Below are 14,417 nucleotides of genomic sequence, written 5' to 3' on the forward strand. Positions count from 1 at the left end.
CCACACCCATATCACTTTTATCAGTTGCCTCAGTCCTCGCACGCACAACGGTTAAAATAATTAAAGAAATACTAAAAATATATATTATGACAATTAACTAAAAGTATTCAAATAAATAATTATAAAAGTATCAATACATTGAATTAAAAATCATTTTTATATATTTTCCAACTCAGTTAAAATTTGTCCCAAGTTTTTGACACCGTCAGATATAAAAAGAATGTAAATAAATAAATAAATAAATAAATAAATAAATAAATAAATAAATAAATCAGGCATTATTTGGGGGCACCAGAACTTCTGAGGACCCCATGACCACTTCCTTTCTCTTCTTTTGCTAAGATGGCTAAGCAGGTCTGGTTAGCTTATGTTATTTAGTTTTTTCTCCGTTTTATTCCTAAGTTGTTTGTCACAACCATGAGTTCAGCAGTCTGACAGCTGCAGTAAACACTGTTTCTCAGCCTGGTGGTCTTGTTCTGGATGCTCCTCAGCCTCCTGCCTGAGGGAAGGAGGTGAAACAGTCTGTGTGCAGGATGAGTGGAGTACTTTATGATGTGGAGCACCCTTCTCCTGCATTGTGATGTGCAGGAGAAGGGTTCATGGTGGAGGGAAGACTATTTCCCACAGTCCTCCATGCAGCCTTAACCAGCCTCTGCAGAGCCACCCTCTCAGTAGCAGTGCAGCTGCCATGCCACAGAGTGATGCAGGTGCAGAGATCGCTCTCCACCACACAGCGATAGAAACTCCTCAGGACTGAGCTCCCAAGTCCAGCTCTCTGCAGCTTCCTGAGGAAGTAGAGATGCTGGTGGGCTTTACTGACCAGACAGGAAGTGTTGGCACTCCAGGTGAGGTCACTGGATATACACACACCCAGGTTCCTGTAGCTTGAGATTACCTCCACAGCTGATTCTCCGATGTTTAGGGGAGGAAGAAGATCCTTGTTCCTTCTAAAATCCACCACCATCGCGTTGGTCTTCTTCCCTTTGATGTCTTATCTGCCTGACCCACGATTTCATCAAACATCACTGGTTGTTAGAACCCGGGCATCCAGGTGCTGCTTCTGGATGTACATTTGTCAACAGTAACACAGCACCAGCAGGCCTTCTGGGAGCCGTTTTATTGGGTTGATCTGATGAACTTCAGTGCTACTCAGTCCCATTCATGCTGCCAATACACATCAGATGATTCGCTGCACCACAGTGTTTCCAGTGTATGCTTGTCTTAAAGCAATATGAAATTAAGTGCAACATTCATTTGAACCACCATTAAATTTTTGTCTTCTACACCAAATTACTTTTTTATCGGATAGTGATTCATGCACACACCATGTTTTGCAGAGAATGTGTGTCTCATTGAATGCTATCTTAAGCATTGAGTACTGGATTGAGTAATTTACTGTAAGTTCAACAACAAGTCTATGAAAGATTGTAAGCATTCATATATATTGCCATAATGTTTTTGAGGTTGGTTTTGGAGGTTGGTGACTAGATAAGCTCTCAGTTTTTGCCCTTGGGTAAATCTGAGCTGTTTTATGAGGACATATTTTAAGGAAGAGTTATCTATGTTATTATCTTTTTCTATCAAGAGGATAACACCACATGAAAACTGGAACTAGGATTTATAAAGAGAAACAGTAACTAAAGTCTACAACACCACGCAATACATTACAAACTTAAAGTACAATAAAACTGCAAAGTTTCAAAACAGTCAGGAATGTAGAGGCCTTGTCAAAAATCCATATGAATTCAAATTACTATTCCTAGATATGATTCCATAGATTCATTTATAATCTAATAAATCCAAACTAAAGATGATAAATTTTGTAGCTCAGGTGGTTTATGCCTTGATGTGATTAATGAAGTTTTCATGTATTTCCAATGTTTTGTAAAGTGCCATGATTTGATTTATATGCCCTGATGCTCACAGTAAACACTGAAAATTGAGATGGAGGTCAGCTGTGGAAAAAAAAACACAGAATAAGACAGATACCTGTGCAGCACAGCTGTACTTACCATTCCATTTACCAAGTATGATCATTCTTATTTTGAAAAGACCATTCTAACTTATATCTTTGTGGAAGATAAAAAGTGCATGTAAGATGTTTTCAGCCTCAATCAGGCGGTCGGAGTTTCTCTGTAAGCCATTTTTCAAGTATTATTTTGAGTTTACTTTAACCAGGACATATTTGTCTTAAAATGTCACATTATACTGCTAAAGTAATATTTCTCTGTACATGTTTTTGGTATTAAAATGGAGCTTGTTGTGGCACAGGGTTTAGCATGTTGGCTGCTGGTCCTTGACACAGTCTCTAGGGATCAACTCACGACCGCTGGACCTTTGCTAAATGACTTCCTCACTTCTCTCTGGCCATTTCCGGTTTGACCACTGTGAATAAAGATCACTATTGCTACAAAAGAATCCATCCGTCTGTTCGTCTGCCTATCCATCCATACTTATTCCTTCATGACTGTTCAGTGGTGAACTGGTTCCTACCTCCAACCATTCTGGACAAGAGGCAAGGTACAACCAGGTCAGCAGTCCATCACATGGCTACACAGAGACACTGAGGAGAAACAACCATGTAAACGCACACTGGAGCAATTGAGAGCAAGCAGTTAACTTGCATCACTTAACTGTCATATTTTTGGACAGTGGAAGATCAAAATTCAGTTATTGTTTTAAGAATCAAAAACAATAATTTCACAAGACATTACCCAAAATATTCTCATATGACCTAGTCTACATCTGCAATAATTCCAGAATGTTAATTGTTAAAATGACACAGAGCTAAATGTTCTGGGATTTAGTGCTGACTGGTCTCCACATTTCTTTAATGGTGTAGTCAACTAAGAGTCCAGCTGGAAAAACTGTAAGCTGTAGCCTATAGTAGTTTATTTGCACTGAATGTGAATAAATTTAAACCTGGTCTGATTTAGACTGACTTTAAATTAATTAGATTTTCTTGGCTCATGGCTGCACAGTGACAGTTGGTAGCACTGTTGCCTTGCAGCAAGAAGGTCCTGGGTTATACTCCCGGCCCGGGGTCTTTCTGTATGGAGTTGGCATGTTCTCCCTGTGCATGTGTGGATTTTTTCCTCCCACAGTCCAAAAACATGACTGTCAGGTTAATTGGTCTGTCTAAATTCTCCCTAGTTGTGAGTGTGTGTGTGTGTGTGTGTATGGTTGTTTGTCCTGTCTGTTTCTGTGATGCCCTGCGACAGACTTGTGACCTGTTCAGGGTGTACCCCACCTCTCACCCAAAACGTTTGCTGGAGATAGGCAGCAGCACCTCCTGACCCCACTAAGGACAAGGGTGTACTGAGGGTAGATGGACTCTCGGCTCACAAAAAATACAACATCTTGCACTTTCCACCTCAAGTTTTACCTATAATACCATTTATGTAGAGTAATAGAATAGAATAGAAATAGCCTTTATTTTCTGCCAATAGAAAAATTTAGTCAATTGAAAGAAAATTTGAAGAACTTTCTTTCCAGTTGAATGAAGTAGTTCATTCAACTGGTAAACTAACAAACAACAGAGAATGGCATTAAACTGTTTATGTGAACACAGTGCACTATGAATTTGTATGCAGTCATTCAAATACAAATATGTGTCCTAAAAATGCTAATTTCTCAGATTAAAAGTCTCTTCAGAAAACAACAAATTTAAAGCAGGTATTAAACATAATTTCAGTGAAGCTGAATTTATGAGGTAAGAAAATATTTTTACTCTGGGATGATTTGACTGGCCATTCTAATGAGAAATTTATGCAGCAAAGCAATAAAAATGATTTTCTTTCCCTTTCACTCAGTTCTGAACAGTTGATAAATAATAGCATCAAAATCTTCCTTTAAATACACAAACAAATAAAAACCTTCTTCAACATTGCAGCTGGCACAGCTCACAGCAAAAGCATGAAGTACACACAACAGATGCACACAGTAGTGTGGCACCAGTAGCGATAATGCTGGATACCGTTTAATTACTGAGAAACAGAAAGGGAGCACTGATTAGTACAGCTAACAAATGTACACATTTTCTTCTTTCAAACAAGTTACATCGATAATCCACACAAAGGTTCCCAAGCTCAAACATGTTTTTTACTTTTTAAACACTGCAATGTTTGTAGTTCAGTAACTGTGCTACATAAAAATCATGTTTTGATCACATGACCTGAAGAATGGAAAGTACAAAATGATGTCATCAGATTGTCTGTGAATCTTATTCATCTATAATTAGACCTGATGGATTTTGGCACTTCATAACTGGGTGGCCCAACAGTTTGAGAGCCTCTTGGTTTACAGTACTTATTAATGTTCAGTGACTCAGACTGGTCGAACTATTCCTGGTTCTGGTTTTTGCTAAGAATGGGGGGAAGTTTGGAATGGCAGTTAGAGGCAAACCTTACTGTAACCAATCCTAGAAGTTAGTTATCTCTTACTATGGGCATGGGTGGTTCTAGATAGGGGCCAACAGGGGCCAGTGACCCTGTAGAATTGGTTCTGGCCCCTGTACTGATCCCTGTACTGAGATACAATACTAGATCAATGTCTTATGATGATAAGTGTAGCGTAACCAGAATGTATTGGTCCCTTGGCCCAACTTTTCATATGCCAGATCAGGGGTCTGCAACCTACAGCTCCAGAGCCAAAGGTGCCTCTTTGACTCACCAAAAGTATTAAACTATTAAATACTGCCCTGTTTTTTTGTTTGTTTGTTTTTTTGGCCCCACCATGGTTTCCCTGGTTAATTTAGTCTAGAATTGCCACTACTATATGTTTCAAAAATACTATGCCATATGAATAAGATTTGAAATACCTGCCTTCAATGGCTTTTAGTAAAGAGGCTCAGATAAACAAAAATCTGTACAACACAAATGTTCTCTGCTTAGGTAAAATATCTTCCGGCAGACTAAGAGGACTATGAACACATGTTGTAAAAGGATAAGAAGCAGAGAAAACACTGAGTGTTTGCAGAGAACTTTGACACACTGTCAGAAGTCCAACTGTAAACCAGTGTTGAAGGGTTGTTGCATTTTAAGAGACCGTTGGATTTTTCCAATCCTTGGAACATCTTTGGGAAGCAGCACTACTTGAGAACAGCAGTAGGACATTTTCTCTTTTTTCCATCCTTTAATAGATCCTCTGTGCATGCATTTGGCTGGGGTCCATAGAAGCACCATTATTACATAGCACCATTTTTCATAGTTATCCTTTTACACTGGTACCCAACCACTAGCATGCATACACTCTAAAATCATGTTCTTAGATAACATTTCTAAATGTAGCATTGATTAAAATGTCACAAGGCAAGTAATGACTATTCATACAGTACTTTACATGTAAATTTGAACTGAATACAGTACACAGTAAAGAAAGTGCTAAAGTACAACATTTCCTTGTTTCAGAAGTCTTAGTTTACAGAACTACAGAACACACCAGTGTCTTACATTTATCTAAATGTATACCTTTTCATCTTTTCTTTATTTTTCTTAGTTGCTTTTTTAAAGGCCAAACATCAATATCTCTACATTTTCCAGTTTACAACCAAATGCATAATACAACAGGACAAGCAGAATGTCTTCTTCAGTACGCCTATGTTCACATCACTCTGTACAACCACACATGAACACAAACACTTTGTAAGGTTAACGTTTTCCTTTAAAAAAATCTGCCGTTTCCTTCTAGATGTGACAAATGGCACATATTTTGATTATAGCTCCTTTTTTATTATGCCTTTGGCTATTTTTAATATGTTTCAGTCTGCTAAAAATAAAAAGCACAAAAATGAAAATGAGCAGAGATGAATTCAAATGGACCTTTAAGGCATCCAAACTAGAAAACATCAGATCTGCAGTTCAGGGTTCAGAATCCTGTAACCATCCACGTCATGTCCACTGAAAACAAGAACCAGACGGTTACAGGGACATTTTTAATCTTTAGATAGATTACAGAATTTGACTTCTGTTACTTATTTAGGAAGCTTATAAGGGAAAGTGCCTTTGATTAAAATATGAATAATAAATGTGAATAAGACTTTATAAAAATATAAAATTTTATCCATTGAGTTTAGAGACTGATAAGTAGGATGGATCACATACATGAGTCTTAGCAGCTTTGGCCAGAGTTGAACCTTTAGCTGTGATATCAGTGTTAGCCCTATACATGCACATGGTTTGGTTTAATAAACTTCTTCCAAATTTAGAATCTAAGTTTTTGTGTATTCTTGCCATTGTTAAAAACCAACAGATCTAAAGACAGGCTGACCAAGACCTGCTGTTTGAGCAAAAAATATTTCTAAAAAGTTAAAAATACCATGTGGGTCTCTCTTTTAGGTAAGAAAAAAAAATCATTTTACTGGATCATATTTTCAAATTCACTCCTTCAGTCATTTAATTCAATATTTGCAGTTGACTCCAAATACATTCTTTTTATTTCATGAACTAGGATTGTGCTGTACAGGACACAGCAACTCAAACCAACATATGTCTTAATCAGCTGTATAAATTTCAGATTAAGTGCAATTCTCTTGTATATAATCAAACAATCTACAAATTGTTCAAAACTGCAAACAATACCTTAATTTAAACTAATCAGCCATAACATTATGACCAATTGTCTAACATTGGCATCTGATCTTTTGGACTCAGTCTCAGTCTCTTGTCTTCAGTGAATCTGTGGTAAATATTTAAAGTCATTGAAGCTAATGGGTGTTCAGGCTTGTCTCCTCAAACTTGTTTTCCTTAAACCAACCACGTTCCATTTCTCCACAGAAATGTTATGCTGCTGAAAGAGACCACTCCCATTATGAAACACTACTTCTTTTAAAGTGTGTATTCAATCTACAACTAAAGTCCCTTTTACAAAATAATTGAAGTCAAGGGACTAAGCATTTTCTGGGTTGAGTTTTGAAAGGACCAAGGAGCCAAGGAGGGCTGCTGGCTTATGAGCTGCAAAATGATATAGTGATAAAAGTTTAAACGAGCTTCACAGGTTCAGGTTGTGATGGAAGGGTCAGTGCCCTCACCCAATCAATGGACTGTGCTGTGTAACACCATATCTGTACTGTACCATTTTCCTATAGACCTACAACTGAAGACTGCCCAGGAACAGAGCTGTATGGGTCGGTTGTATGAGCCGCTTTTACAATGAAAATGGACAAAATAGCAAACTGAACCCCACCAACCCATGCCATACCCTTCACTGAAATAAAGCATTAGAAATAACACAGTATACCTCTTATTTATTGTAACCTTTGGTATGTGAAATGTCTGAAACACATAGTATGAGGAGTTCTCTATGTCGACCACAGAGTTCTGCTTCAGTCCTGTGGTTCTGAGGGTGGCTTTATTTCCGAAAGCTCACATCAGCTCTAGACGTGCCTGCTGGTTTAACTAGCCCCCCTTAATTGGTTCAACTGGTCCTTTTAAAACTTTAAGACTTTGCAGGTTGTGTGTGGGCTAAATTTATCTGCAGGTTGACACTTTCAGGCACAACCTTAATAAAGAAGCAGAATATCATGGGGGGGCTGGGGTTGTGTGCAGCTTATAGTCGCTGTGATCAGTGATTGTCAATTTATGCTAATATTAGTGGTCCTTCTGCTAGAAATAATTTCAACAAAAGTGCAGATTTTCTTTAAAGTGTTTTCTATAGCACTCATTTTACCAAACTAATGACCATCCTGCCTTTACAGGACTTTACTACTGATGTGATCCCCTATTAATCAGAAGTCAGATTTTCAAAAGTCTGACTGGAACATTTGCAGAGCAACCAGTGTTCACTATCTAATATGGCCACATTCATGTAGAATGTAGTGAAAGTTGCTAGATCACAGGTGTCGAACCTTTATTTCCAGCTCCAACTTCGAAGAAAATGAAAACACAGCATAAGTTGATTTTACCATATAAATAACGGTAAAATTCTGTCAACCACAGCTGCCGGTATTTTACTGTAAATTAGAGACGCTTATTTTTTTACAGTGTACACTTCATATTCCTTATATTAAAATTTATCTTAGACAAGAATTATCTTGGGGAAAATTAATTTCTAATTTCTAAAATAGATTGTGCTTTGAATTATACAAAGTATGATATATCTCGTAGGTCTCTATATAAAAAAGTAAAACAAGTTACTGAAAATAAATTGACAGTCTTCACCAGATCCTCCTAAAAGGGCAGCAAACATTAAATATTCCTTAGTTTTTATTGACTAAAGGGGCCAACAGGAACTAGCCCAATAAAACAACTTAATCTTAAAATGAAAAGTGCCAGTTAGTTGGTTATATACCTGAATGAACTACATCAGAAGATATTTTGCACAGCAGACATTCTGACTGGTCTGAACATGTGAGCCTAACCATTAACATGGCTGTGTTCCATCCACAATACTTGATCCAGAGCAGATTTACTGACAGTGGTTTCATAACACCAGTTCTTTTTGTTTCCATCAGAGAGCTCCAACACTGACTCCAACAACTCCTGGGCCCAGTGGAAAGGAGAATTTTTTTTCAGCAGCCAACGGTGGGTTCATGGAAACCAACAAGCAAACAAAATTATGTTCCAAAGCACTGAGGTAATTCAGCATTTAATCTGGTTCATCTAACAGCAAAGCTCAGTGTCTCTTTTCTCTCTCTATGTTTTCACCTCTTCCTATATGTAATATAATGAGATCAAAGCATTGCATAGGGCTACTTTTTAGCAGTCAGTTGGGTTTTATCAATATTCCCAGATGATATTGATTTTAAAAGGGGGGGGGTTGAAACATCCTGCCTAAGTTCTGTTTGCATTGCTGCTTCCTTCAGAAATGTCTGTCTGGATTTTAAGTGCAACAACTTTTACAATTTGCATGGTCCAATTTGGAAATAAAATCTACTGGAAAGCTCCAAAGTCAGAATGCTGATATTTTTAAAGAATTACACAATCCAAAATTGACTGGAAGAGTTGCTTACAGTGATGTAAGGATGTGGCTCTAAGAAGCTCTCTGGCTACCAAGTAGGTTCTTTGCCATGTTTTTTTTTTATAGAACCGGGTAAGACCTGGCTCCAGCTCCAGCTCCAGCTCCAGCGCTGGGTTAGCACTGAAAGCAGTGCGGTGAAAAACCTTAGTAGTACTTCAATAACAAAACACAGAGTAAGATAACACAGAACAAGTTGATCTAATTCACTAAATTAAAAAAGAGCTTAATGTTATGACAAAACCACATTCATTTTTACCTTCTGCCAAACGTCCTTCACCTCATTTTAAAAGCTAAGTGTTTTTTAGATTCCTTGTTTAAATTATAAAATGCTGGACTGTGGAAAATTAGAGAGCTCCAAATATTCTTCCTTTACTTCAGATGTAAAGAAAAGATTTCCTCACTCTACACTATATACTATATCATGAAAATGTCCAGCAACCGAATACATTTACAAAGGAAACACAATGTGAACAGTGGAATACATCATCCACTGCAGCATGAAGAGTATACACTCATTAGCCACATTATTAGATAGACCTGTTTGAACTGAAAGCTTGAAAAACAAGTCATGAATGAGCCAGTCTCATGGCAGTAACTCACTGCATTTAGACGCTATTATAATGACTTGCTGAAGATCAAAGAGGGCACCAGGATGGGGAAGAAAGGACAGTGACACGGCTGTTGGTGACAGACTGGTCTGAGTATTACAGAAACAACTCATCTACTGGGATTTTCCCATATAACCATCTCTTTTGTTCATAGAAAATTCTCAGGGAACAAAAAATAATATTCAGTGAGCAGCAATTGCATGGATGAAACTACCTTCCTGATAAGGAAGATAAGCAAGCAACAAAAGTTTAAATGCCCACTCAGTGGGTGAGGCATCTTCCCCAAGGACACAACGACTGAGATAGACGGAGCAGGGATTCGAACAGGCAACACACAGATTACAAGATGAACTCCTAGTACTAGCAAGGTATATGTAATACCTTGGCTGATGAGTATTTTTTGTTTGAGGTTCAACAAATGTAAATTTGTGTCCTCATGATGCAAGACACTGAATGTATTCAGGTAGATGGAAAATAAAAAGCGACGTTTTTTTCTGTCTAATCCAGCGCTAGCCTCCTTTCCACTGCTGCTACTTCAATTATCACATAAAAAAGCTGACTAATGTAAATTCACCTTGATTAAACCAGAATCAAAATAATTGGATCAAAATAAAACATGTGTTCTTGTTTGCAACGTGTGGGCTGTTCAGTGCAGTAGCCATCAGTCTGCATTGCCACTCTACACACATCTTCCACATGACAAGAAGGACTTATTCAGTCTGAGCATTCCTGTGTGTGAGAAGCATCAGATGGCATGTTGAACAATGAAAACCCACACACACGGATGTGACCTAAAATGGTTGTAAAACTCAATAAGGAGAGGCTTTCAGGGTAAAATAACACAAAGTTGTAATTAAAGGTGTCACTGTACCAGGTGGCATGGAGTCTCTTATACTAATTATTTGTAGTCTGAACATTAGAAGTGGAAGCAAATTACTAAAAAACCTTTCCTCTATCATGCATCATTTTCAACTTTTAAATGAATGAACCATGCCTAAATATGTCTTCAGCAGAAACGTATGGCTTCCTTTTTGTTTTCCAGGGCTGTTTTTACATGATATACTTCCAGTTGATCATGTTTGTGTGCCTAGCAGAAGATGTAGAAAAACTGCAGAATTCACATCTGAAAAGACAATATGTAGCTGCTTGTGCTACGTATTTCTTTTGCCATCTCTCATGACAGTTTTATATTTAAAGTTGTGGTTTTTGAATCCACATTCATCCTTCTTTGACAGTTTTATGCTTCATGGCAAAAAATGTCTCAAATATCAATATTCATGGATTTAGCCTTGCCCAATGACACCCAAAGTTGGATCAGATCATCCAAAGACTACACTGCGTTTCATAAACTAACTGCAAGAAACCTAGTCAAGCCTCACACTTATAGATTTGTTTTGCCTCCTTTGAATCTTGTTGGCTCTTTCAGCAACAGCTGCACTGATAGTTTGGCTCATTAAAAACCACACTCTGGACCTCTCACAAGTTCAGTTCTCTTTCTGAAACTGACTAGTGGTGCAACTCTAAGCACCAATGGATTTTACGTGTAGGGTATGACATCTGGTCAGTGATTCTGCACTCAATAGACAGCTCTGCAGGTTTGCATCACTGCAAAAGTTGTCTCTAAACTGACCCAGAGCTTGCCAATGTGAAAACCTAACATCTGCTGTGCAGTTTTGGTATATTTTGATGGATGCTAAACTGCCAGTGCACATAGCAGCAATGAACTGTGTCTGCACAACTGAAGACTGCCCAGGAACTCTGCTTTTAATGATCTGGAGAACACAACATGCCTTGCAATTCTTCAGTGCACATGAGAAGGCAAAGACCAGATCATGTCTTCACTGATAACAGTACGTAAGAATATCGGAACATAACCTGATCTAAGGAGAAGCACAAGGTCAAACCCAGGATTCTGTTGTCCATGTACATTTGAACAGTAAACTGAAGGACTAAACTCTACATCAGAAAACAAAACAAGTCACAACACCAGGATAACCATTTCACTGGCAGCATGCATCGGCACACCAATGTTTCTCTTGCCTAGTTGTTGTGACAATTATAAATATATTATTCCATTGGATCAACACCTACATCTCACTACACCATAGTTTTCCCTAGGTCAGTGAGGCTGCAAGCATTGACTGGTATTTATTGCACTTATGGGACTACCTAAGGCCCCAACCATCAGGATATCCCAACAACCCAGCAAATTTCTCAGGCAACTCACCTCAACTTTTTATTTGACTCAAATATAGATATTCATCCTATGTTTATAATGACCTTTTTGATTTGTTGCAGTTTGCACTTCTCTGCACTTTTCTGCTTGCCACAAAAATATTAGGTAATGTTTAGGGTGCCAACATTAACAATGGTCAACTCTAAAGCTCATCTATTACCAGCAATACCATATCACTGTAACTTTTTTTGATTAATAACCAGCTGTACAGTGCATTCTTATATTTAAAAGGCAAATGTGGGTTAAAGTCCACAGAGCCCCAAATCATTCCCAGGCTGCTCCTGGTTAAAGTGCATCAGCAGCAGTAGATGAATCAGGTGTTGCTATAAGGCTATGAATGGATCACTTCTTGGCAGGGTAGATGTTTACCAGCCCTTGGTAAATCAGCCTACTTGTGGTGACAGAACATGGCATGTGGAAGGTTGGGCCATGTGTCTGGAGGGTCCAGAGGTCAGTCCTCCTGCTCTATGCTGTCCTGTCGGTCTTCTGTCCTCTTCTCCTTGTGGCATGAGAAGATCCTCCGCATTTCCTCCTCATACCTGATGAAGTTTTCTCCGAATCGAGCCCAGGCTTTCAATGGGACCGTGATGGTGTTCCTGTACGGCTGACGCACTTCACTTATTTTTAAGAAAACTCCGTAGCGGTTTGAGCCCACATCAAAGTAAAAGCGTTTGTTGTCCACTCGGAAGGACGCTGCCTCCGGAAGCTCGGGGTTATCGAGGCGAGTCCTGGAGCCCAGTCGGCCATGCTCGTCCGCCTCTTCGTCCCCGTAGTCCTCAATGAGCTGGGACAGGGCGTCTCTGAACTCGATGAGCCCCTGTGCGGGCAGAACGATGGTCTGCTCGATACCCTGGCCATAGTAGCCCATGGAGCCGTGGCCTTTGCTGACGGTCTGTCGTATGCGGAGGAACCTGCCTCTCTGATTCTCCTTGAGGTCCAGAAAGTACTTCCTGTTGTCTCTCTCAATGAACTCGCTCTTGAGAACTCGGTGGGCATGATCGTCGGAGCCTACCGAGCCGGTGGGAGATGCATGCTGCTCCCGCGCTTTTCTGCGAGCATCATGCCCGCGGCCCTGCCCGTTGCTGCCGTGTTCCTCTGCCAGCTGGGGAGTCTGGACCAGGTTCCCCCTCAGTCCGATTCGGGCGTAATAATCGATGAAATCTCCCAGGCAGTATCGCAGAGCCGGAGCCATTGACATGGACAGAGTCAGCTTGCTCTTCCTGATGTTATCATGACGGCCTCTCCCGATCCACACCTCGGCTATCTTCAGGAAGCGACCGCGCACACTCTGCTTCACGTCCAGATAGAAGCGTTTCTTCTGGATGTCAACGCGTTTTGAGGCCAGTTCCTGTATGTCATTTCCCTGCTGAGCTGCTCCAGCCTGGATGTACTGCTGGGGATACGCGTGTCTGGACAGAGAATCGGACTGGATCTTACCCCTGCTTCTTTCCGTTCCCCTGCAGCACCCATCAGCCATCATCATCATCATTTATATTCCAGCAGCAGCCTGCACAGGAAAAAGCGATCTCTCCATTCCCAACACATAGGCTACAGCTGGCTGGAAGAGCACAGGTTCACCTGAAAATGGCTGCGTGCTTTACAGCCATCAACTCATCCAGTCAGTGTCCAGAATAAACACAATGTATCCGGTCTCCGATGCGGGCTGCTTCCATGTTTCATCAGCGATTTGTGCCGCAGCCTCTCGTTAACACAGGGAACCGGGAACAGCCGACCTGAGATACAGGAATGAACCCGATGAACCCGTTCACCCCCCGCCCCTCCCCGTCCTGAGAAGCCCTCCGTTAAAGAGACGCGACGTCAGCAATGACTGAAGGCTGCATTCACTGCAGCTCTTCTCCACTGCGCGGATTTATGGCAGCGTAATGCGGGATCCACCGACTCCTGCCCTCCATTCAGACGAACATTATGTCCCTGAAGGAGAACATGTGAAGCAGGATGCTGATTTTCCTCCTCTGCGTCAACAGACATTATTCTTCAGAAAAATCCCATCATCATCATCATCATCATCGTCATCATCATCATCGTCATCATCATCATCTCCATTGTTGCAAGTTTAACATTTCACAGTCCTCCCGATGGCAGAATTATTTCAATCATAAAGACATAAAAATAGCCATGGTAAACCAAATGACTGCAAATTGATTTACTAGCTTGTAAGAATGACTTGCCGTTTCTTCTCCAATGGGTTAACATGATCAGCACACTGCTTTACCCACCACAAATGGAGGTATGAAAAAAGCTGAAAATGTAACTTTTATAAAACAAAATGTTCATTTTTTTACATGTTAAAACTGTCACTATGGTGTGATCGATGAGACAGATAATTTGAAAAGAAAAAAAAATTCAAGCTCCTCTGCTTGCTCCCAGTGCTAACTATAGATATAGAAATGCATGACTTGATCAGAAACAGCCAATCAATCAGAGCCAAGAAGAGGGTCTGTCAATGAGGCTTGTGTATGAGCTGCTCACACCCTCCTCTTGCTCTCTGCTACGGTACAGCTTCTCCCCATCAGCATCTGCCAGGAATGAAGGTCAAACTGCTAACGGGAGAACTTTGGAATTTCCTTGTGTCTGAGATCTTTGTTCACCACAACAGT

General features: G+C 40.0%; 1 protein-coding gene and 1 long non-coding RNA gene across 2 annotated transcripts in view; one reads left to right on the forward strand and one right to left on the reverse strand.

Moving 5' to 3' along the window:
• The window catches only part of LOC107833202 (uncharacterized), an 18,843-nt gene extending 15,193 nt beyond the window's left edge, over positions 1-3,650 (forward strand). The window contains exon 3 of the long non-coding RNA XR_001658911.1: positions 3,638-3,650. This is a non-coding gene — a long non-coding RNA (uncharacterized LOC107833202). The remainder of the gene's footprint in view (positions 1-3,637) is intronic.
• A 3,214-nt stretch (positions 3,651-6,864) lies between these two features.
• purg (purine-rich element binding protein G) lies at positions 6,865-14,107 on the reverse strand. Its single transcript, XM_016661796.1, has one exon. It carries the CDS (start codon positions 13,286-13,288, stop codon positions 12,251-12,253), a length of 1,038 nt encoding a protein of 345 aa, XP_016517282.1. The 5' UTR covers positions 13,289-14,107; the 3' UTR covers positions 6,865-12,250.
• Between the last annotated feature and the right edge of the window lie 310 nt (positions 14,108-14,417).

The sequence above is a fragment of the Poecilia formosa genome, unplaced genomic scaffold (genome assembly GCF_000485575.1).
Source record: "Poecilia formosa unplaced genomic scaffold, Poecilia_formosa-5.1.2 Scaffold343, whole genome shotgun sequence".
Lineage (NCBI taxonomy): Eukaryota > Metazoa > Chordata > Actinopteri > Cyprinodontiformes > Poeciliidae > Poecilia > Poecilia formosa.